Source organism: Chrysoperla carnea, chromosome 3, assembly GCF_905475395.1.
Source record: "Chrysoperla carnea chromosome 3, inChrCarn1.1, whole genome shotgun sequence".
NCBI lineage: Eukaryota > Metazoa > Arthropoda > Insecta > Neuroptera > Chrysopidae > Chrysoperla > Chrysoperla carnea.
In genome coordinates, this window is record NC_058339.1 from 78,324,082 (window position 1) to 78,349,107 (window position 25,026).

At 27.2% G+C, this 25,026-nt stretch overlaps 1 protein-coding gene across 1 annotated transcript; it reads right to left on the minus strand.

Annotated features, from left to right (window-relative positions):
• Positions 1-630: 630 nt before the first annotated feature.
• On the minus strand, positions 631-24,258 carry LOC123296271 (CAP-Gly domain-containing linker protein 1-like). Its single transcript, XM_044877733.1, has 8 exons — positions 24,238-24,258; positions 23,308-23,352; positions 22,269-22,409; positions 8,515-8,869; positions 3,427-7,436; positions 3,189-3,317; positions 1,743-2,047; positions 631-844 (listed from the first exon to the last, which is right to left on the minus strand). The coding sequence occupies exons 1-8, from the start codon at positions 24,256-24,258 to the stop codon at positions 817-819; spliced, it is 5,034 nt and encodes a 1,677-aa protein (XP_044733668.1). The 3' UTR covers positions 631-816.
• Positions 24,259-25,026: the final 768 nt, after the last annotated feature.

A 25,026-nucleotide genomic window follows, 5' to 3' on the forward strand; every position in this document is an offset into this window, starting at 1 on the left:
TAATGTATTAATAATAATAATATTTCCTAAATTAAAATTCATTGTAAAAAAATATTAATTAAATAAAAATTAAGTTTTATACAATTTTTTCTTGTGTTTTTTTCCTATTTTTTTGGTTCATTTTTATAAATAATTTTTACAAAAATGTGTTAATTTTCAATTTTTTTAACTAAATAAATTATTTAAATATAATTATTATTGCTATATAATTATTTTAAACAATTCTCTTATTTTCAACGACACTTATTATAAATTAAATATTTCGTACAAAAACAAAAATAAATTTTAAAAAATTATTTATAAATAAGGCTTTTTAAACAATTTTTCATTTCGATCGAATTACATTCGAGTAAAATATGTCAAATTATTTGTTTCTTGTTTTAGGCACTTAGGAACAATATATAATATTAGAAGATGCTTTTCTTCGGTAGAAATTTCGTATTCTAATGATTTTCCTACTCACTGGTATCGCTAAGTAAAACATCTTATCTTAATAAAAAATAAATTAATTTTTTGAATATCACGAATCAAAAAATTTTTAAAAAAGTATTCTACAATTGTTTGTTATCAATAAATATATTTTTTTTGTAGCTCGTAGAATATTTTCTTAAAAACAAAACGTTTGAGTTTTTTCCTAAATAATTGACTAATTTTATAAATATTTACATTGACTATCGCAATAAATTAGTTAATTGGTTTTTAAGTTAAATTTTCTTTACAAAATGAGGTCTAAGCTAGTAATTCACACTTTTTGAGGGGTGTGATTACACTTCAGAATTTGAATCTATGTTCTGTATTTAAAAGGTCTCTGTTTCATCACAATCTTCTGTTGAATGGCCAAACGCTGAAATTTGATAAAATAATTGTTTAGAATACATTTTAGTTTGATATGGGTGAAGAAATTAATAAAAACTCAAATTTAGAAAGTCGAAAAAGTATCGAAATTGGAATTTTTATTGGAATAGATGCTACATGCAAAGAAAAATAAAGTCAGCATTGAAACTCCTCCAGAACGTTCCTTTTTATGCTATACATTATAGTTGCCCATAATTACCAGGCATTGTTATTCTACTTAGAAAAAAAATAAGTCATGCAGAAATATTTCAAAAAAAGCAAAGAGTTAAAAAGCAAAGAATCGAAACAAGATTAATTACATTAAAAAGATAAAGATTTTATTAGTTAAAAGAAGTATAAAACACAAAAATAACAAAATAATTAATTATTAGTAATCAACAGGAATCTATATGGAATTGAGTCCTTGGATCATTTGTATCGTTCGAGCACATGCAATAAAACGCTTTTTTTGCTTATGTTTACGGTGTAATTCATGCTTAGTATGAATACATGGTGACATACCTTCACATATTTCACAATACGGTCTATCTGTCGCTGTTTCATTTTTAGGTGGATGTCGTTTTAGGGGTGTCGTGTCAGGACACGTACTACCACCCATTAAATCATTGTCTTGATTTGGACAATCTTCAGTTTCATGCAGATCAAACTCATCACAAATATCGCAAAACATTCTTGGTGGTATTACTCGTGGTTTTAATAAATTATCATCCCTAGAATTGTGAGATTAGGTTTGGAAATTTAAAAAGAAAATGTTAATTAAATTTGTGTTGCTGTGTGTGTGTTTGTGTGTAAATTATTTGTGTCAAAAAAATATGTGCAGAAAGTAAAAAATTTTGTGATGTGTATTGGTTTATTGCCCCCAAAAAACCAAAAGAGAAAAAACTTACATCTGAGACGATGAATTTGGTGCGCACGTTGCTTCTAATGCCTCAATTTTCGATCTAAGTTGTTCATTCTTCTGTTGCATATCAACAATAATTGAATTTAAAAATTGAATTTGTTGATTTGCTTGTGTGATTTGTTGCCAGCCACCGGCAGAACTACCTTCATCTCGACTTTGTATCACATGAGCAGCTTTTTGTTTTATAGAACCAATTGCTCCACCGACACTAGATAATTTATTGTTGATATTTGTGAATTTTTCTTGATGTGCTTGTTCTAATGCAGAACCTATATCTAGATCCACAGCAATCTAAAAAGGAAATAAAAATTAGTAAGCATATATATAAGACGTCTTAGGAATACTGTAAATAATATTACTCAGGGCGTTAGGGGGTTTTTATTTAGGTTATAGGGATTTGTTATTTGTTATTAAGTAGCCTTAAATACAATACTATTATCATTCTGCGAGATTTAGTGGAGGCGTGAATGCAGCCCTCAAATAAAATTATGATCACATTTACACAAGAAACAGCCAAGTGTGAGTCGAAGTATGAACTCTCTCATGATCAATGTAGTAAATTCCTACAAAGGAAATGTTTACAAAATACATGACTCCCAAACCAAGATTTTATGCAATGTATAGTAGTCCGTGGAACAGCATCATTCTTGTTAAATGATTAATACATACTTGAAACTTTGTGAGTGACTTCCTTTAGGCGAGCCTACCAAGCAACTTTCTACGACTTTTTCAACGCTTTCTACACTGCGTTTTCAAAAGAAGTTATTATTTAGGTGCTTAAATCACAAATTCAAGCTTAGGCCTTTTTCGCGAAAACGTTAATGATTGCATCGATATCCAGGTTCACATCTTTGCGTAGGTATATTTAGGAGAGCTAACGAGTACAACGCCACATCACCAAAAAGGAAGACGGCTCGGATACCAAAAAGGAAACTAACGCTTACTTTATAATTGGTAGATATCTGCGCACCCAGCGAATAGTCATCTATTTTTTCCAATACAAGTATTTATGTGCAAAAAAGAAACGGACAATATGTTCTCAAAAATGTGACATAACGTGTGAGCATATCGAATATGATGACTAAGTACTTCGCTGCGTTCCGAATCACGCACGATTAATTGTTTAAAAAATTTTATTAAGGTATTAAGGCTCAATAGATCGTGAAAGTATAACGTCACAAGTTTATTAGGGTTGTGGAAATGTTCATCGTGTCCACAAAAGTGGATCCGCAGTTGATTTTGTATAAACACTCATTTTCTCTTTCATCTGGATGTTTTGAAAGAAACTGTTTTTCTTGTCTTTAATTTTACCAAATACTTCACAGGCGTGTTGGTCTTTATTGCGAAGATTAGAAGAAATTTTTCTCATAAATAGGTCTCCATAAAGATATTTTTGTTAAAAAACATTTTTTATTTGAAATATTTTACTTACTTCGGCACTTTTGCTTTTACAAGGTATTTTCGTTTTACAAATAATCAATTCCTTGGCTCGAGTTTCAAGTTCGCACTTTAATTCAGCAATTTGTTCAAGTAATGTTAACTTTTCAATTTCCCAATTATTCTAAAAAATAAAAACAAATTGATTAATTTTATTAAAAAAAAGACCTCCGAGTCTTTTCTCGGAAACATCCCTGGTAATTTACTAATAAGAATAATGGTAGATAACTTACAGGAATTGTAACATTCATTGAATGACTATGACATCCATCAACACATTGTCGTAATTTTTCCAATAATTGTTGATTTTCCGTTACCAATAAATGGAATTTATTCTCGAATTCAGTAGCATGTACATGTGACCAATGTAATTCAGTTTGTAAACGACTAATTTCCTCAACATATACACCACAATTATTAGCCCCACTTATAATTGGAATAGAAACACGATGTTCATCATGTACTTTACTATTTCGCTCACATTGTTGTAATTTCGTTTGTAATTTAAAGATCATTTGATCTTTTTCATGTAAATATGTATTTAATTTATCAATTTCAGCTCTAAACGTATGTACATTATGTTCTTGTTGATTACCACCGAATTGTAAATCTTCTAATACTTTACGTAAATGTATAATTAATTGTGCTTGTGTATCAATTTCTAATTGTTTTTGTTGTAATTGTAATTCAAGTACGCTACAACGTTGAACATCGTTTTGTAATTTCAATAATCCATCAATCTTCACACGTAATTCATTGATTAATTGTATCTTTTGTGTTAATTCCACTTGATTTTGTTTGATTGTTAATTCTAACATCTTACAATGTTTGTTATTTTGGGATGTTGAATTGTTTATAACATGTAATTGTTGGATTATATCATGCAAGTACATTATTTCATTCTCCTTTTGTTGTACAGTTAATTTTAGTAAATCACAACGATGTTCGCCTTCTTGTTGTAATTGATGGATAATTAACTTCGATTGTTCCAATTCCTTTTGAACTACGATGAATTTCAAATTTTCTTGTTGTAATTGTGTGATTTGTATTTCTAATTGTCGTTTTTGTTCGTTACATTGATTTAATATGACATGTTTCTCATTTGCACAATTGCTGGTTTGTTTTACACTATCTTGTTGATGTCCATGGCACAGTTGTAAATTATTCTTACATTGTTCCAAATTCACTTGTAATTGATTAATTTGTACAATTTGAGAATGGCAAAACCGTTGAACATCAATATCATTTTGATTTAGATTCGTGCAAATACGATTTACATCACAGACGCCACGTTGTAAGAGTTGAATTTGTTGTTGAAGTAAAGTGATTTGTCGATTCTCATTATCACATGATTGTTGGATTATTGGTTGGGATTGAGTTGGTGGATGTTGAACACGGTTCTTAAGCTGTTCTTGACATATTTTTAGGTTTATTATATTGTTCTCGCAACGTTGTTTTAAGCTACCGAAGTTGTGTTGGACTTCAGTACATTTTTTTTCGAGGATAACTAATTTATTCTGTGTTTCAGAGCAATGATGTTGCGTTTGTTGGACCTCTTGTTTACAATTGAAGACCTCCTGTTGACGTTTCTCACAGTTGACTTGTAAGGTATGATATGTATTTTGCAACTGTTCGTATTGCTGTTTAACGATGACAACTTGTTGTTGCTGTTCTTTGTTATGCGTTTCTTTGATGACAATGATTTGATTCTTACACTCTTCCAATTCATGGGATCTGATATCGCATTGTTGTTGATATTCGTTAAATTGTACTTTGTATTGGTTAATTTGTTGTTCCAATAATTCAATGCGATGGTTAGATTGTTGTTCATGATGTTCTTTCAAAATTTGAATTTCCCCACGTAAGTCCAAGATAAGGGTATCCTTTTCGGAGCAATGTTGTTCGATGGTATTCGATTGATTCTTTACTTTTTCGTATTCCTGTTGCCAGATAGTAATTTCAGATTTAGCACGATTACATTCAATTGACATGTCGTTAATCTTGATTTGAAGCATATGGATATTTTGTTCCATTTTTGAGCATTCCATTGCCCGGGAATCACATTGTTTCTGTATGATTTGAATACGATTCTCGCATTCAACACATTGTTGTTGTTTTGTGATTTCGATTGTGTGGGCAAGTTCTTGGATTTTACTTTCTTTCTGTTCGATTTGTACCATTAGCATTGATTTTTGATTTTCGTATTGTACCTTAATTTCTTCGAGTTCTTTGATATGTTGGTCTTTGTTGGCGCAATGTTGACGATTTAGAATGAATTGTTCTTTGATTTGAGTGTATTCTTGATTTACAATTTCCAATTTCTTGTGGACTTGTTGTAACATGATTTCAATCTTTTCTTTTTCTTCGCTGACTTGTTTCACTTGTTGCATGTATATATTCAATTGAGAGCTCTTAGTATTGAGTTCTTCTTGGATATGCTGATTTTCTTGTTTACATTGATTGATTTGGATGTGTAAGTGATTATTTTCTTCATTATAAACTTGCAATTTGTTTGTTATTTGAATGTTTTCTTGTTTCAAGCTGCTCATACGTACATTCAATTCGTTAATACTTTGTTCACGTTGACTGAGGGTCACTCGTAAATGATTGAGTTCGTCGTTAAGTTTCTTGATATTGAGTCCGCATTCTTCTTGCATACCATGACATTGACTTTGACAATCGTTAAACATTTGTTTACATTTCGACTCCATTTCGATGATCATATCGTTCTTCTGTTTTAATAACATTTTAAGTTCCTTATTTTCGTTGACAATATGTTGAACTTTGACGTCACACATTTTAATTTGATTTTGATATTCTACTGTCAATTTATCGATTTCTACCTTCAATTGATCGATTTGTAATTTATAATCATTTTCACGTTTTTGCATAGATTTATTGCTTTGTTGTAAAAGTATGTTTAATCGATCAATCTCTGCACGAAGTTCCCCTTCAAGACGTTGGGCTGCTAATAAATCGTTCTGGCATTTTTGTTGCATAACGCTGTGACCGTTAACTGCATCTTGAAGTTTTTTATTCAAATTATCGTTCACATTGTTGAGTTGAACTTGTAAGTTTTGAATTTGGATTTGATATTCATGTTCTTTATGTTGGAAAATTTGTTGTTGTTTATTGTATTCGTTACGACATTCTTCAACTTGACGGATGAGTTCATTGTTTCGGTTTGAACACTTCATTAATTTCTCATCGTATTCATGATTATGGGTCATGTATTGTTGGATTTCCATTTCTAATTTACGTTTTTCTTCGGTGATTATTTGGATCATTTCATTCTGTGATGTAATCTTACGTGATAAATCACCCACATTCAATTCCATTTCGTTGATTCGAGCAGTCAAATTACAGTTCATAGTTTCTTCATCGCGAAGTTTTTGATATAAGACTTCGAAATCACGTTTGTATGTTTCGATTTGTGCTTCCTTTTGATGTAACTCTTGTACTTGTTTCGTGTTGACATCATGACAATGAGCAAGTTCGTTACATTTAGCTTCGAATTGTGCATTCATTTGTAAGATCTTCATGTCTTTTTGTTGGATAAATGATTCTTGCATTTGAGTTTGTTGCATATTGGATTGAGATGTTACGAATTGCACTTGTGAATTAGCTTCTGATAACTCTTTTTGTAATTGTTCTAAAGCAGAGGCATGTGATTCAATGGTGGCACGCTTGGCAATAATTTCGGTTTCAGCATCAGCTATTTTTTTGCTTTGTTCAATCTTATGTTTTTCAAATTCATCTTCTTGTTGTTTGAGAATTTCTTGATGTTCTTTTACTTTCTGTTCGAGTTGTTCTTCAACGTCACGTTTGGCACGAACATGATGTTCGATATTTTCATCCTTCAATTTCATTTCATGTTTGCTTTGTTCCAATTTTACAGTTAGTTCAGCTAATTCACTATCACGTTTCTTAATTTCATGTACATATGATTCCATTTCAGTTTTTTGTGATTCGAGTTGTTTCTGTAATTTTTCATTTTCTTTTTGTAAATCATCCTGTTGTTTTTTATTTATTTCACATAAATCACGTGTTTTCATTTCCAATTCATCTTTAACTTTGTGTAATTGTGCTTTCATTGCTTCTAGTTCTTCTTTGTGTTCGTTAATAGTGAGTAATGCTTTGGAGTATAATGTTTCGGAATTATCAACTTTGGAATGTAATTCAATATTTTGGTTTTTAAGCTTTTCTAATTCCTGTTTCAATGCTTCGTTTTCTTGTTTCAAATCTACAATAAAAATGAAAATATTAAAAGTGTTTACGAACTTTTTACATAAGTTTAACCAATCATGATTAATAAAATACTCATTTTAGAATAGATAACAATCTCCAGCCTGGCTCGAAAAATTACGAGATTTTGCAAATCTAGCTTAAGGCATTCCTTTCGGAGTGAGAGAAAACACAATATCTTAAAAAGATAAAAAATATAGTCCTCTAAATAGTAGTTGCATTATTGCGGTAAATTTTTCAACACTACAACGAATATTCTAATATGCTCATCTGTGCACATAGTATAGCAAGCCACAGCACAGATGTAAATTAACGTTGACGCTTTTACAATTCGCTTCTGAATTACTCTAAATATTCGTCAAAAAGTAATATTTGTAAACTAAACGGTTTTTTCGTAAACCAAATGGTCAAATACATTTTATTTAGGATCAAAGCATCCCTAATTACCCGATTGCGCAACACAATTGATGATTCTTACGTCAATCGATTTATCTTAACCTTGCGAGTGCTACTGAAGACATGGTAGTAATGAAAATTCAATATGGCGACCACCAGCCCCCATATTGTGAAAAAGAAAAAAATGAAAGTCGGCGAACTATGTCAAGTGGGGTATCATTCAATAGCTATTAAATAGAAAAATAAATTAACGTAATAATAGTTATAATCGGCTGACGAGTTTTGTGTCTAGAGCAACTCAAAAGACCAAACATACATAGGCTGAAAATGAAAGTTGACGAACTATCGTAAGTGGGGTATCGTTGAATAGGTATTTGAAAACCCTAACTAAAAATGGTATAATAAAAAAATAATAATTTAAAAAATCAAAAATCCCGACTAAGTTAAATATAAACTGAAAAGAAAAAACAAGTCCAGCAGTTTACATAGCGAATTTAACAGTCGGGCCTGTTAAAATCAACACCTGCTAAAATATTCCCAATAATAGATCCCGACTGTTAAAGTCGCTATGTTAACTGCTGGACTTGTTTTTTTCTTTTCAGTTTATAAAACGCGAACTTAAAATGTTCAAAAATGTCTTCCTATCCTTGAAATATCTTCACGAAACAAAAAATACATACCACTTGATGAAGATTCTTCATTAACTTTCCCAGCTTTCAATTGTTCCAATTCCACTTTTGTCTTTGTCAATTCTTCTTCAGCCTCGAATAATTTATCGTTATCTTTTTCTAATCGTTTAACATTTTCTCGTTCTTCTTTTAAACTATTCTCCAATTCTTTAATTTTTGCCAAATAAATACTAGCTGTTGATTCAACATCATCTTTATGTAATGCAGCTTCTTCAAAACGGAATTGTAAATCTTCTGCCTTTTGTTTCTCTTCGTTAATTTGTCCCAGTAATACTTCACGTTCTGATTGAAGTTTACATAAGGCACCATTATTTTCTTTCAGTTTTATCTCGCATTCTTGTCGATACTATTTGGAAACCAGAAAATATAAACTTAGTAAAAAATAAAAAATTATTAAGAATATTAGAATATTAATGGCAAATGCAATTTTAAATTGAATTTTTTTAAAATTATTCAGCTTTCGATGTTTCGAAAACCAAGACAAGTTTCGAAAAATTTTATTATTATTTTTCGTTTACATTCATGAAATAATAATAATATTAATCATCAAAGTTGAAAATAAGATAAATATCTTAAAATAGATACATTTATTTGCGCTCCCACCTGAATTTTGTATAAATAAATAATAGTCTAAACAAGAGAAAACAAACAATTGACTGAGTTAATTGTCGAAATACCATGTATGGACAGTGTTGATTACTCTTTCTGATACTATAACTGATATAACCATAACATACATACTATACAATTTTGTGCTCTCACAAGTAAACAGTGATGTTTACGAAAAAATGTTGTTTAATATTTTATAAAGAACTTTTTTTACATTTAAATTTTTGTTCTATCTCTAACGGTTTACAAGATAGGTCCTACGCAGTAAAAACCCAAATGACCTTATGACTCCTTAGAAAAATTCGAAAAAATGGTAAAAAATTATTTGTTTCGGAATTTGATGAAACTCAGTTTATAAGGTAATTTTGACCCACGAAATTCAAAAATCGAATTTATTTGGCGATTGGCCGAGTAATTTTCGAAAAAAACGATAATTCGAATATATTTCCGGTATTATCTCGAGAATTATTCGCCCTATCGTTAAATGAAACCGATTTTTGTATTTTTTGGGTCAAAATTACCTTATATACAGAGTTTCATCGAAATTGGAGACGATAAATTTGTATCGATTTTTTGCAATTTTTTCAAGGGGTACCCCTTGGAAAAATTCGAAAAAATTGTAAAAAATTATTTGTTTCGGAATTTGATGAAACTCAGTTTATAAGGTAATTTTGACCCAAGAAATTCAAAAATCGAGTTTATTCGGCGATTGGCCGAGTAATTTTCGAAAAAAACGATATTTCGGATCGATTTCCGGTATTATCTCGAGAATTATTCGCCAAATCGTTAAATGAAACCGATTTTTGTATTTTTTGGGTCAAAATTACCTTATAAAAAGAGTTTTATCGAAATTGGAGACGATAAATTTATATCGATTTTTTGCAATTTTTTCAAGGGGTACCCCTTAGAAAAATTCGAAAAAATCTTAAAAAATTAATTGGCCGAGTAATTTCCGAAAAAAACGATACTTGGGATCGATTTCCGATCGATTTACCTATACCAAAATTTTTTTCGTAGCATCAATATTTTTAAGCGTTACAAACTTGGGACTAAACTTAATATACTATGTATATTTCATATATACATGGTATAAAAACTAAAAAACACAAAATAAATAATAGTTTAAATAAACTAAAAAACACGCTTTTGTAACTAGCTGAACTAAAAAGTAGAAAATGATTTCTTTAAATGTGCTTTTTATGATATTTTATAATAACTTTACTTTTACCAATATCTGCCCATAAAATATTTACAAAAATTGAAATTTAGCACGACACGCATTTTTTTTCCATTCGTTCCATGTGAAAATTATCAAAAACTTTAAAAATATGTCGTTTTTTGAGATTTCACCATAAGAGCAATGTATTTTATATCGAATTTGAACGATTTTTTTCTTAAAATTTTGAATTGATACCTAAGCTGAAATTTTAACCACATATTCTTTGAGTAAAAGTCTACCTATAAAAATATTTTAAGCCTTTAAATCAAACATTGTTGTCATGCTCATACATCCTTAAACACAAATGGTATAAAATTGATTTATATTATTTCGTTTTAGAAGTTACCTTTACCTTCGTTTTAGAAGTTACCTTTAAAAAAATACTCCGTTATATAATAAGATTGAGGAAGTAATTAAAGAAAAATTTCTGAGTTTTTTTATTTTATAATAAAATTAAATGTGAGAAAAAATCAGAATAATCCAATTATTCAGTTTCTAATCAACACCACATAAATTTTTCAAAAATTATAAATTTATTATTTAAATATTTTTTGATGCTTTGTTCCACTTTATTGCACAATTTTATGATTCCTAATAAAAATATTTTGAATAAAATATTAATTTTAATAAAAATAGTATCAATTGTTTCGATTGATTCGATAAATTTTGGATGATTATTAAAAGCTGCGAAAACCACAATTGAATTAATATTAAAACATTTGTAAAAATTTTTTAACACGTGGGAGAAAATTGCGCTATATGAGGGTTTTCTCAAATTTCATGGTAGTCAAACACACGCACTTTGTTAACAAATTCTAATTTTTGGATAATATTGTGAAAAATCCTTTTTAACCGACTTTATTACCGACTATTAACAAAAAAGGAGGAGGTTATCAATTCGAATATTTTTTTTATGTGTGTGTTATCTCAGAACTTTCGACTGGGTGAACCGATTTTGATGATTCTTTTCCTATTTGAAAGCTGGTGCTTTCCGTGTGGTTTCATTTCAATTTGGCCCAGTTCTGACAACGGCATCCATGAGAAAACCATAAAAGTCTTATATTTGCATTAAGTATGCACGACAAGAAGACGAATAACTCAATATCACGTGAACCGATTTCGATGATTTTTTTTTTAGTGAAAAATTAGTTAGTGTACTTCAGATTCACTAAAAACCACAAAAAAAAAATGGTTAAATTATTTGGTCTGCCAATTTGTACTTAGTTTCGCAAAATCAGTTTCATTTCATTTCCTTGAATAATTTTACTTCCAAAAAATTCCATTTTACAAAAATATTATCTCGAAATTGTTTAAGAAGCTTAAAATACAATTAAATTATGTTCAAAATTTTCTTGTTTCCTTTGACAAAATCTATTATAAGAATTTTTAATTAATGTATCAAGAACTTCGCAAACCTTACAGCATGATTCTATAATAATCTATAAATACAAAAATATGGAGGAAAATTAGGAAAGCATACCTCAAAGTTTCCAAACCGGGAATAAATATTGGTATACCATGAAGCAAAAAGATTGGATGGGAATAAATATTTCTGGTAATAACTATTAATATCAACCATTAAAAAATTCTTTTTAGTCTAAAGACAAAAAAAAAAATGTTTTAGAAAGAGATTAAAGAAATTAAATTTGCCATCAAATTAATGCAAACTAAAACAAGGCCTTCAATGGGTACCTGAAAAATGGCAATTTTTTTCTTTGCAGTGTGATATGCGATATAATGACTTAATTTCCAAGAATAAAAAAAATATATTTCCAATCGGAAAATATTGTATTATAATTTAGATCAATTAAAATTTTGGTTTGGATAATAATCTCACGATTTGAAAAGAAAAATTAGTTCAATTACTATAATTGAATAAAATATAAATGTAGTTTATCGATATTACGTAAATGCAATTATTTTAATTCTTTTATCAGTTCTATAAAATTATACAATCGTTATGTATTTTTATATTTAAAAAAATTATTTTACTTAGGTAATAATCTTGGATAATATTTTACTGACCATGAAAAATACAAATGAATTAGATTTTTTTTAAAATTTGACGGTCGTGAATAAGAAAATTTTAATGATTTATAAGTATATTTATTAATAAGTTCATGAATTATTTTAAAAAAAAACTCCTTACTTAAAACAGAACTCAGAAAGAAGTAATTAATTAAGTTTTTATATAATTTACTTTTCGCGGTGAGTTCCTAGATTCCGAGAAAACTGAGAAAAGACATACTATGCATCAAACAGTTGAACCATTAGAATCAAACTTGCTTTGAAATAATATGATGCTAAAACTATATATATAGCCAGGTAGATTTAATTCAAATTTATATAAAGGTCCTTTTAGTCGACAATTAAAAGAAACTTTAAATTCTATAGTCGTTTGGCGATACAAATAAAATTAATTATGATTAATTCATAAAATATTGCAGGCAAAAGCGCACCCAGATTTTGACCCAAGGGGGAAAACAGGAATTTTTGGTCTATATACACTCGCAAAAAATCTATTTTTGTATCATTTCGACATTTGCAATCTTCTTGCAATTTTATTTACGTATTGTGTTAACAATGTCTTTTTTTAACAAATACGGTAGACAATCGGAAATAAAATATCCAGGAGGATTTCTTCCAGTATGTTTCGGCTGTCAGTCAAAAAAGGGTTATTTTAAACATAATGATTGCAAGTGGCAAAAAAAGGCGAAACCAAAGTAAAGTGTCCACAAAAGTAGTCAAAATAAACGTACCTGCATGCAATCAAGTTTTAATTAACTTTCAACTAAAGCAAAAATTGGATTTGAGATCCTTGGGACTTCAAGTTAGAAATCATAAAAATATTTGACAAGTATGCTGAAAAATTATTTTCTATAGTGCTTCAAAAAAATATATTACGTTTACAATATTTCATGGAATGAATTTGTTTGAAATTTGATAAAAAATTTTTAATGCATTTGGTTAGTTAATTAGCATAAAATAAAAAAATGAAATAGGAAGTTTTTGATAGAATATTATTATTTTCTCAATTTTCACAAAAATGATTTATATTGATTTAAAAATAGAAATTGTTAAAAATAGAAATTTATCTTGTAAATCGTAAAGAAAATTAAATCAATTTTCATGTGCTATGGGGAAATAAAATAAACAAGTTATAAATTATATTTTTTCCAAAAATAATTGTGAGCTTATTACAAAACTGTCATTTTTCTAATATTAATTTATAATTTATGTGAAAATATGATAACATTCATTTTTTGCTATGAAACAAAAAATAGGGGTATCAACTTTCAATTAAAATTAAAGAATTTCGTGGTAATCGACGAAAAGAAAAATTGGACATTTGAGCTGGTGTTATTGCGAGAATAGTCGATCGGATAATATCACGTAGCATTATAATTTTGAGCATGTGTGCATTTTGTAGAAATTTAAGACAATATCCAGTAAGTTTAAGTTACATGTTTCCAAATATAATATAGATAGATGGATATTAAGAAACCATAGTAGTTTATAACAATACTGTTCAAAAGTATGAAAGAACTGTCTAATAAAAAAAAGCTCACTCTTTTAACGGTCTATTTTTTGCCAGCGTGACGTACGTCATTTACAGTAATTTTCCCATTATATACAAAAGTTAGTTTCTATTTGAATGCAAGGTGCTAATATCAACAGTAAAATATATATTTAAATTTCCTCTTTACTTTATCATTAGCTTCAAACTAAACTGCCATACTTTTATTTCGAATAACATTTCCGGTTTATTTTTGTTTTGTAAATATTGAATGGTTAAAGAATGATATTTTTAAAATTAAAAATGAAATAACTTTTTTAACAGAATAATTGATAAACCAACACACTTAATTTTTTCCAATTTAAATTTATACATTTTCGCAGTGTCCATAAAAAGAATATTCATTTGAAAAAATAAAAATTGGAAAATACAAATTTTTGTATCCATTGTTCCGTTAAAAAAACAAAAATAAATTCCAAAATATTATTCAAAAATACAATGATGACAGTTCACAATTTAACACATCTTATTCAAATTTGCGGATTTATAATTTTTGTATGGTATAGGATTGTGGGAAAATTTTCTTTTTATGGATAATTCATCACAAAAATTAAACACGTTTGTTTTGTGTTAGAGTGTTAAATTTTTTTTGTTTTGGATAACAATAGATTCGCGAATTAAAAACAATGATGCATGAATAATTTTCCCTAAATTTACATTGTTAGAAATTATGCGTTAGAAGTTATCTAAAAGTTATTCAGTGAAAACTGAATTCATATAAAAGTCATCGTTATAAGTTATTAATTCAGTTAACCTACGAAACGGATGATAAAGTTGCTATTAGAAAGCAAAAAATACATTATTATAAAAGAAAACAAGCTAATGAACAGATTATGTTTACAGCTAATCAATAGCTAAGTTAGCCTCAAAAATTCGCAAAAGCCAAAATAACGGTTTTCTTGCGATAAAAAAAAAGTTGACGTCCAATGCAAAAAAATTAAATGCCATCTTTCGGAACTTTTTTTAATCTTCTTAGTAAAAAGACTAATTAAAGCATTATATTTTTTAAATAATACTAATTTAAAAAATTTTTAACTAACTACATAAGACAAATTATAAACATTATCATATTATCATTAAATCCGGACATACAATAATTAATAATTCCAGACATTTTTCCTCCGAAGGTTAAAAAAAGATCCGCTAGATGGCAACACTAGGGGCGGGGGGGGGGTACAAATATATCCTGCCATCTAGAAAATCTTTTTTAATCTTCAGAGAAAAAAGGCTAATTTATTGAATTCCTAACAAAAGTCATTTTAAGACTGAACTGTCTTAAAAAGTTCATTCATAAATTTGAATAGTATTAATATAAATTACTATGGTTTCTTAATATCGGAATCGATACGGTTTAAGCAGGTTATTGTAGTTTTAATTTCAGGTTAATGTCAAAATGATTTTCTGAATGTATAGTTAATCCAATTTCAATTATTGAATGGAGGAGGAATTTTAAGCAATAGTAGCAAATTACAAATTATATTAGGTAAGAGAGTAAACTGCATTATCATTCAACTAAAATATTAAACAGAACAAAATGGTTATTATTGCGGCAATTGAAAATTTTTGAAACTACAATGGTAATTGGTAATAAACCTGCATGAAAATTATTTATTATAAACATGCGTAAGAATTTTTTATATTACACTGATAATTCGCCCCCCTTTATCATGTTGTAAGAAATACTAGAAAAAAATAGAAAGTGGGTTAAACAAAAGTTGTAAAAAGAAACCCTTATTGTTTATAAAATTGAATTGTTTCTGTATTTCAATAAAGCATTTTTTTATATTTATTTCTTTTAATAACTGCCTAGTGATTCTGACATTTTTCCGGTCATTAATGATTGCTATATTCATGAAGTTACAACAAAATTTATCATCAAAGTTGAAAATAAGGTACAAATAATTTCAGCCACAAGTCTAAACTTGCCTTGACACTCGTACTACTTTAATTGGTAGTTTAATTTATAATACTCCCTAAATATATTTTTAAATAAATTTACTTATTAATTGTAGAGAGCTTTACTTTGTGGAACTCCATAATTACGATAAGAAATAAAATTTACTTATGTTCGTATTTATATATATATTAATCTCTATCGAGCTTTTAGGCTTATGTGCAGAATGAAATCCGTGTATAGCGTGATTTAAACTATAGCTCATTAATCAAGGACAACTGTGCTTAATAATCTTAATAAATTGCAATATTTACAAAAAGAAATTTTCATTTTTATAGGTCAAATGATTTTTTTAAAAAACGTGATTTTTCTTCAATAAAAAAAAATTAATTAACTGATAAAATATCAAACAAAATACATTAAATTCTGAAAGGCGGAGTAAACTGGCGAGGGGGGGGGCGGATTTATAAAAATAAATTTTGATTATCGTTACTAATGAATGAATGCTTATTTTAAACTATAAAAAAACTATGTGAATAATAATTATTAAAAAAAATAGAAATGATTCAAATGAAGGTAAAAAAATTTTAATAGGATCGTTAAACGATTCGAAATTCATTATTTTTGTGTGTTGTTTGCATGCGTATAAACTCGTGCATGCTAAAATTAAGAACTCGATTATTTAAATTTAAAAAAGGTATTATTTTTTTGATTGTTATCGATTAATTTGAACTTGACTTTGAAAAAAAAAAATTGTGTTTACGAGTAACGCTATGAGACCAGACAGAAATTAATAGGATGGTTTAGATTCAAAATTCGGTCCACTACAAAATGTTTTTGAGATTTCCGCACCAAAAAATTAAAATCCATGAAATTAATGGTGGAAGCGCATAAAAATAATAAATTACATTACATTTTGTTATTCAAATGTATATATTTGCGCTTCCACCATATTTAACCAAAAATGTGAAATTTAGATATTATGAAAGGGTGTTTATTACTGCCGAAAGCCGAGCTACAAGAAGCTCCATTTAGGCCAAAGGTCAGGTATTTCAAAGTTTTAAGTTTTGATTTTTGTCGACGGTCCCCATGATCGACTGTTTTTTTTTTTATAAGGTTCTAGCACACGGAGGAAAGCCGTACAAAAACACTTCACCGCAACTACCCATTTGTACCTGTGACTGGAAAAATCTCACCTGTACCGTGCAAAACTGACAACATGGTGTTTAAGCTTACTTTTACATATGGGAGCCTCTTATTTAATGTGATTCCTGTTGTGTCATTTCACCCAAAAAATTTTAACACGGGTTTGTGTAGTCTATTAGATAGAATACTAATTTTTGAAAATTAATTTGCGATGAAGTGCAAATATTGTTTAAAATATTTCATCAGAATCTCAAATTTTCGTCAGAAAATATTTAAGTAATGCTTTTCGTTGAAGAGCCAATAACTTGATAGTTATTATAAATACCACATAAGCCATCTTTTGCATTTTTAATTGATTACAATTATTTTCGAAATATTTAATATAAAAATGAAATTTTCCATAAAAAAAAATCATATTCGCACAATAAAAGTAATGAATTGAAATCCGAACTATTGAATTTAATGAATCGGAAATATTAAAATATAGATTTTCAAAAAACTTAAATATCTTACATTAGTTTTCTCAAATTTTTAACTTTTAATTTTTCTATGGTAAATAAAATATAAAAATTAATGGTTAGTGCGGTTGAAAAACAAATATATGTACGGAAATATAATCGATAACATTTCCCATCAAAATTTATTTTTATTACTTTTAACTGTGAAAATTGATAACCATTTGTTCACACATTATTTGTTTTGATAAAATTTGACTTTGAAAATATGGTCATAATTTACATAAACATTTTCTGGTAAACAATATTTATATCCTGGTTTTAATTATTTTTTATTTACAAATAATGAAATTTTTATGAATATCCTATTTCCGAAACTGAAAAACAGCCTTCTAAACATACAAGGGCTTATTTGATCATATATTTAAGATTTATGTACAGTTTGAGAAGGTTTGAACGATCTTATCAATATTTTAATGAAAAATTAAATATTTTTATTATTATAATTTTTTTTTTTGGTTTTATATTATTTTAATTAAAATTTATGAGCCACAAATCTCAAGAATATGTTAATTATATATTTCTTGGCAGTTAATAATAAAATCAAAACCATCCCACATGTTTTTCGAATATTTATGAAATTCATATTTAATTAAACGAAGACAATTTTTCGGAAAAATTCTCATATATTTAAAAATTATGTGAGAAAATCTTTATAAATGTAAATTAACGTTAGGCAAAACGTTAACATTGTATAAATTTGGGTAAATTTTTTCAAGAAAAAGTATTTGACATCTAAAACTAGTTAGTCTTTTTAATATAAAATTAATTAATTTAATATAAAATTTAGAAAAATTAATTGATACCCTTAGTAATTTGATACCCAATTAAAAAAGCAAAAATGATCTACGAATGAAATTTAATAATTTGAAATAATATTTTGGGTCTAGTTATTACCGATGGTCATGTAATTAATTGATTAATTAATTAATTAATTAATTATCTCTTGCTTTAAAGAAATTATATAAATACGTAAATTCGACGTCGTGAAAAACAAAACTTTCTAAAAAAATTTAAAAACTTTTTAATTAAAATATTAATTATGAAAATTATAATTAAAATTATTATAAATTAATAAATTTCAAATAAAAAATACGAAAATAGTACCTAATAAAAAATTTTATTTTAATTATGCACCTATCGATTCGATCATTAATCTATTTTTTATAAAATTTAAATATTTTCAAAGTTAAAAAAAACAAAATTAAGTTTTAATCATTAAAAAAAAATTTATATTAAGTTTTTAATACTCAACATCAAGGTCCTTTTTGGAAGAAATTAAAATTAATCATACAACAAAATAAATTTTTTTTGATACTTGGAATTAAAATGGGTGGCTTTTCCTTGTAAATCTCTGATCCAAAATTTTTATTTTGTATTCTATCTCTGAGTTTATTTTTAATGTTTTTGGGTTCAACAAAATAAAATTATGTTTTGAGCAATGTTTTTGATAGGTCGTTATAAAGTGCGCCATTATATTTAAAATTAATAGTAAGTAAATTTTACCTAATATTGAACTCCTACTTTATAATTAAATTTTTTCTAAAATACCTTCTTTTTTTATTAAAATCGTCCTAATTTAGAAAAAACAAATTTTTATTTCCTAAATATCATGTTTTCGTTTTGACATTGATAATGCTAGCATGAAAAAACCAATTTAATTTTATTTACGATTTCAATACTTATTTAAGTGCTTTACCAAAAAAAAAAAAAAAAAAAAAAACAAAAAAAAAGTAGATTAATTTTAATTTTATGGAGTCACAAAAGTCAGTCAGTGTTAATGAAAAAATTATGGCTATTAATTTTTTTGAGATATTGACACAATTGCTATGAAGGTTATTAATTCATTTTCGTATAAAAAAAAATTTATTCTGTTTAAAAAGAATAATTGCTCTAAATTCTATTACTTAATAAAATTCTGTAATTTTTTTAATTTTCTCCAACCAAAATTATTTTAATTTTTGTGAAACAATAGAAATATTAATTAAAATTCAAGTAATTTTAACATCGAGTTTTCAAATGAATTCTAGATTTTGATGTTTTGTATATTCCTTTTAATTTATTTTTAACATTCTTTAAGTAACAAACTAAATTATATCTTACCTAATAAGTAAAAATATACGTCATGTGTCAGTAATGTGACAAAAAAAAGGGGGGGGGGGGGTTAAAAGAAATGTGACTTTTAGGGTTCGTTACCAATTGTACTTAATTTTTGCAAGGTGGATATCACGTTTCTGCCATTAAGTAATATGCCTGAAAAATAATCAGACATATTACTTAATGTCAAGGTAAATAAGCACCAGTCACCACCGTTACTAAAGGTATAACCTTGTAGGAATCGTTTACTAACAATAGTGGCAAATAGACACAAATTTACAAAAATTATATCGCATATCGCTCAAAAAAATTTAAATTCTATGTGTATCTTGCATCACAAAATCTGCAAAAGTTGATTATCTATTTAGAATATCAGTAAAAATTCTAAGGTTTTGTTGGTAGGTATATCATGTGCAGATTTTGTGACGTAGAGTGTACATAGATTGTACAATTTTAAAGACGAATCAGAAAAAAAAATGTGTATGTTTGTCTTTGTTGGAAAATTCCTTAGCTCACACATTATTGTAATGTAGGCTTTTATATTTGTGACAAAGACAACAGACAAAGACATAATTACATGATGACGTAAAACTATTTTGGTTTATTGGTTGTACAGCGTTATCATTTAAAATTTCAATCGTAATGAAAAATACAGTACAATTTTATTTCCATTTTTTATCAACAAAAATCTTGAACTGAAAGTATTTTTGACAATCATTTTAATAATCAAAATTTTACGGGCAAGCTAATTTTCGGAATGTATTCGTAATATCATATTAAAATTTATGTATTAATCACATAACTTGCCTAACAAAAATTTTTGGTTCTCATGCATGGAAAATGATATGCGGAAAATTCATTTTAAATTCTTGTGAAACAATATTAGAGCTATGTATGTAATTATATATGCTACACTTTGATTAGATTTTCAGGTAAAATTATTATTTTGTCCAAATTTCAGACATTTTTATTATTGTTGGTACACTCTGTGTCACAAAAAATGCACTTGTTATACCATTCTAAGTGTTATAATAACTGTAGTAAGTGTTATTTTAAGGACGTTTCTAGGAAAGGACAAAAAAATCACGTTTTCTTAGGATAATCTTTAAGTCGTGTATATGCATTTTCATTAATTTCCTTTATAAGCAGGTAAATTTTTTAATACTTGAGCCGTAATTGTTTGCGTTTTTAACATGAAAATCCTATATTGAAGTGATTTTAAAGGTATGTTTTATAATGTAACAAGGCTAATTTTCATAAGGTTAATTTGAAAAACTAGTATTCATTAGTTAAAAGCATGAATGAAATGAGATGAAATTGCATGTATTTGTGTGTTATTTCTTCAATAAATGATTTTCTCTAGATCTTTAGACATCAATATTTCTTTCATACAAAAATTATACCTTCCATTAAAACGTGCAAGAAATAAAAATTTTATATTTTTTACTGATAAAGATTATTTGATAACCGAAATATTCATCATATTATTTATGTCATAAATGTTTTGAAATAATTTGAATTTTTGTAACCCTCAATTAAAGCGTGGTACAAAACACGATTTTAACATTAAAATAACTAAATTTTATTATTAGTTTTTAGGGACTAATGACTATAGTTTTATTTTTTGAAACAATTACCGTTTAAATTTATGTATTTTTAAATACGATTTAAAAATGAAATTCATTGTTTAATTGTTTTTAAAAAATGCAAAAACAATTTGAATTTGAAAGTCAATTTAAATTGAACACATTTTATTGTTCTAGACATAATTCTGCCGGTACGATTGTAAATTATCAAAAAATTAGGGTATTTAACATTTGTTATCAGAATGATTTTATATTTGTAACAAATTTCGACAACAGTATTTGCCAGTTAATTTTATTTGAAAGATTCCAAAATATAAACAAGTGAAATTTACAAAACTCCCGACAAATTTTTCGGGTACGGAACCCTAAACTCGCATTTAAAACATATTTAAGAACACTCTCTATTAAAGTTTTTCTTAGCTTTTTTCTTTAAAACTTTTTCCAAACTGAGCCGATTTGAAATATCATCCCCAATTTTGAGTGTTTTCGGGTACGGAACCCTAAATTCGCACTTAAAACTCATAGCTGAGAATACTCTCATTAAAATCCCTTTCAAACAAAACCAAAAAAATCAAAATCGGTCCACCCGTTTAGGCGCGTTTAAGTTTGGGGGTTAAAAAAAAATAAACTAATATCATCGATGACCGGATGGAAATTATTTCGACGCAATAAATTAAATTTCCAGGATTTCTTTTTATTTTATTTTATCGAATTTAATTTTGTAAGAATCTAATTTTCTATTGATTAAAAAATTAATATTCTAATATTTCCCTAATTTTCTAATTTTCTTCTAATATAAAAATTCCAGCTATTATATATATATTGTTTTATGGCTTGTTAAATACTCAATGTTCTTGTTTCTAAAATCCTTTTTCTAATTTAAATATTTTTGCCGATTACTATAATCGTTTTATAAAAATAACTTAATCACATTTATTTTTTGAAAAGAAAGTTACGAAACAGCTAACGAATTTTATAGTTAAATTGTACATAAAGTACTATATCGTTATCGTTTTCTGTAAATTTTGATTAACTAACTAATAACTTATTAAATTTTGATAATTTAAAAAATTTGATTAAACTGTAAAAAAAAAATAGTTACCTTCTCATAATCCTTCCTTAAAGTAGCCAATAATTGTTCAGCATGGTCTGCTTGTGATGCCGCTCTCGTAACTTCCGATCGATCCAAATCGCGTTCCCGTAATAATTTTGAAATTTGTTGATCTTTTTCACGTATTGATTCCTGGCCAACCAAAATCAAACAAACGCGACATAATAAATCAGCCGCCAATTTCATTGTGTTGTAAAAATCCAAAAAATTAGAATCCCCAAAATTATCACAGTCTTTTAGTACGAAAAAATAATTCAAAAAAAGTCTCTAAGAAAACTATCACTTTTTTATAAATAATATCACTACGCTCAAAAATTTAAGTTAAACGACACTAAAATTATTTCATGTGGTAAATAATTCGAACTAAGCATTGCCAAAAATTTGTGTACGAAAAAAAAAATTAGAAATCAACAACAGAATAATATTGCTGAAGTTTTCGCGACTGGATTAAATTTTTTGAGAACCAGTGCAATGGTGTATGCAACAAACTGATGCACTATTTTGACTGATCAATTAATTTGAGTGCACATAATTTTTATATGTGTTGGGTTCCAAAAAACTACCTCTAAAAGTATACTGGAAAAATAATAGAGATGGAAAATTTTTGAGTCATATCACCCATAAAAATGTGATATGTGTATGTATTCTGTGAAAATCACTACTGAATTGTATTTTTCATACACACACATGTATGTAAATTTTGAGCCAATCACTAAGCAGCTACCAATAGGCTGCTGGTTTTGAGACGTGCTCATTCACACATTTAAAGTACTATATTTATGTTAATAATAAAAATACTTTACATATTTTTTCGGATCAAAGTAAATCCAATTTTCTTCAAGTGTGAAAATTTGTATTTGATTCATTTTTTAACATTGAAGTGCGTTGTAAACATTCGGATGATAACATCGACGGAAAAAAAAATAGTGTGAAAAACTTGAGAAGAAACCGTGATTCATTGCCGGAAAAATTTGGCGATTGTAATTTTTTGGTTGAAAAAAAAAAAAATTATGGGAATTATTTTTGTTACCTGCAAACTTGTTTTCGATGCATATGGAGTTGAGGCTGGATTTGGCTGCAATTAAAGAAAATTATTTTTTAAATATTATAAAATTTAAAAATTTTATCCAATTTTATTCTAGTTTTAAAATACACAACAGTTCTTGTTATAATTATAAAAATAAACACATGTGTTTGTTAAAAATGTTACAAGTTTTTCAAAGGAATAAAATTTTATTGAACAAGTATTTTTCGTAAAAATTGTAATAATATCTCCCTCTTACTTATTCCTTATCTTACTTATTCCTTTATCTCTCATGATTCACTCCTAATTTTCAAGCTAATTATGTCTAGGTTTGACGAAAAATATACTTACGGTCTAAAAATGTACCGCTTAGGAAAAAACAAGCTAGACAAATAATTTGAACGAAAAAATATCGTAATTTGAAATAAATTTAAATATAAGTAAAGTTAAATAAAGGTTATTAGGCAAACATGTTAGTTTTTACAGATGCTCTCCTAATACTCTAAATATATAATTACTATTTTAAATATAATGTCTCCTAATATTAATTTATGAACTTTTCTACGAAATTTATTGTTTGTTCTTTTTAGCCACGGTTACGACCGTGACGGCCACGACGAAACTTATAGATATTTTGACTTAATTTTTCGAATTCATATAGATTTTTTAATTTTCAAAGTTTTTGGTTAAAGCTTGTAATAAGTAAATGGCAAAATTGTTATGTCAATTAAAGTTTAAGCTTCTATTTCGGTCATTAATCTTCCAGAAGCGGTATTACTTATTGTACTTCAACAAAGTAGTTTTTTTTCTTTTAATTAACAAAAACGATTTTTCACTAATCGTTTCTTGGACTGTTTGCTTGAGAACGATAGTATTGTATAAATTTCAATAATGGAACTGTGGAACTTCAGTGTGAAATATTAGCTTTTCTATGACAATGATATGTTTCTGGCTCATCTTGTAATAATAAATATGACCATGAGCCCACAATGTGAGTTATTTGCAAAACTACAAATTTTAATGTGGGCTACATTATTACAAAAGGATTTTGATGTCAATTAAGTTTGGGAGCATCTATAAAACACGTGGCCTGGTCAAAGGGGGAGAGGGTTGATCACTAATTTAATAGTCTATTACAAATGGTGGGAATTGTAAATTACTGTAATTGGCACTTATCATATTTTACGTTAGTTTGAATGAAAATTTACAATGTTTCCAGCTCTACCAGTCTAATGTTTGGAAAAAGAAAATTTTTTAAAAACTTTTCCTAGACTATTTAATCGGAAAAATCTATTGGAAAACGTATCTTATTGAATCGAAAGTATTTCAAAATGCTTATATAACAATAACAATTACATTTGATTAATTTTTTAAGGTCAAATAACTAAAAGGTATGAGTGTATTAAAGACAAAACTTTATTGAAGTAAAAGAAATTTTCATAAGATTGAAAAATGAAATAGATGGTTGGCATACGACCTTCAAAAAATTTTATTAATTTATTTTAGAAAAATTTAAATTATGTGTTTATTTTCATACATGGATTAAGAAGATTAAGTAAACTTCATTTTGGAAAATTTGATTGATACAAATATTTTGTAAAAAACTTTTTGAATTAAACAAAACCTAATAACATTCATTGAATTAAACAATAGAAAAATTTGAAAACACATTCATTTACTTGTAATACTATTTTATGAGAAGAGAACAGAGTTTTTTTGTGTAAA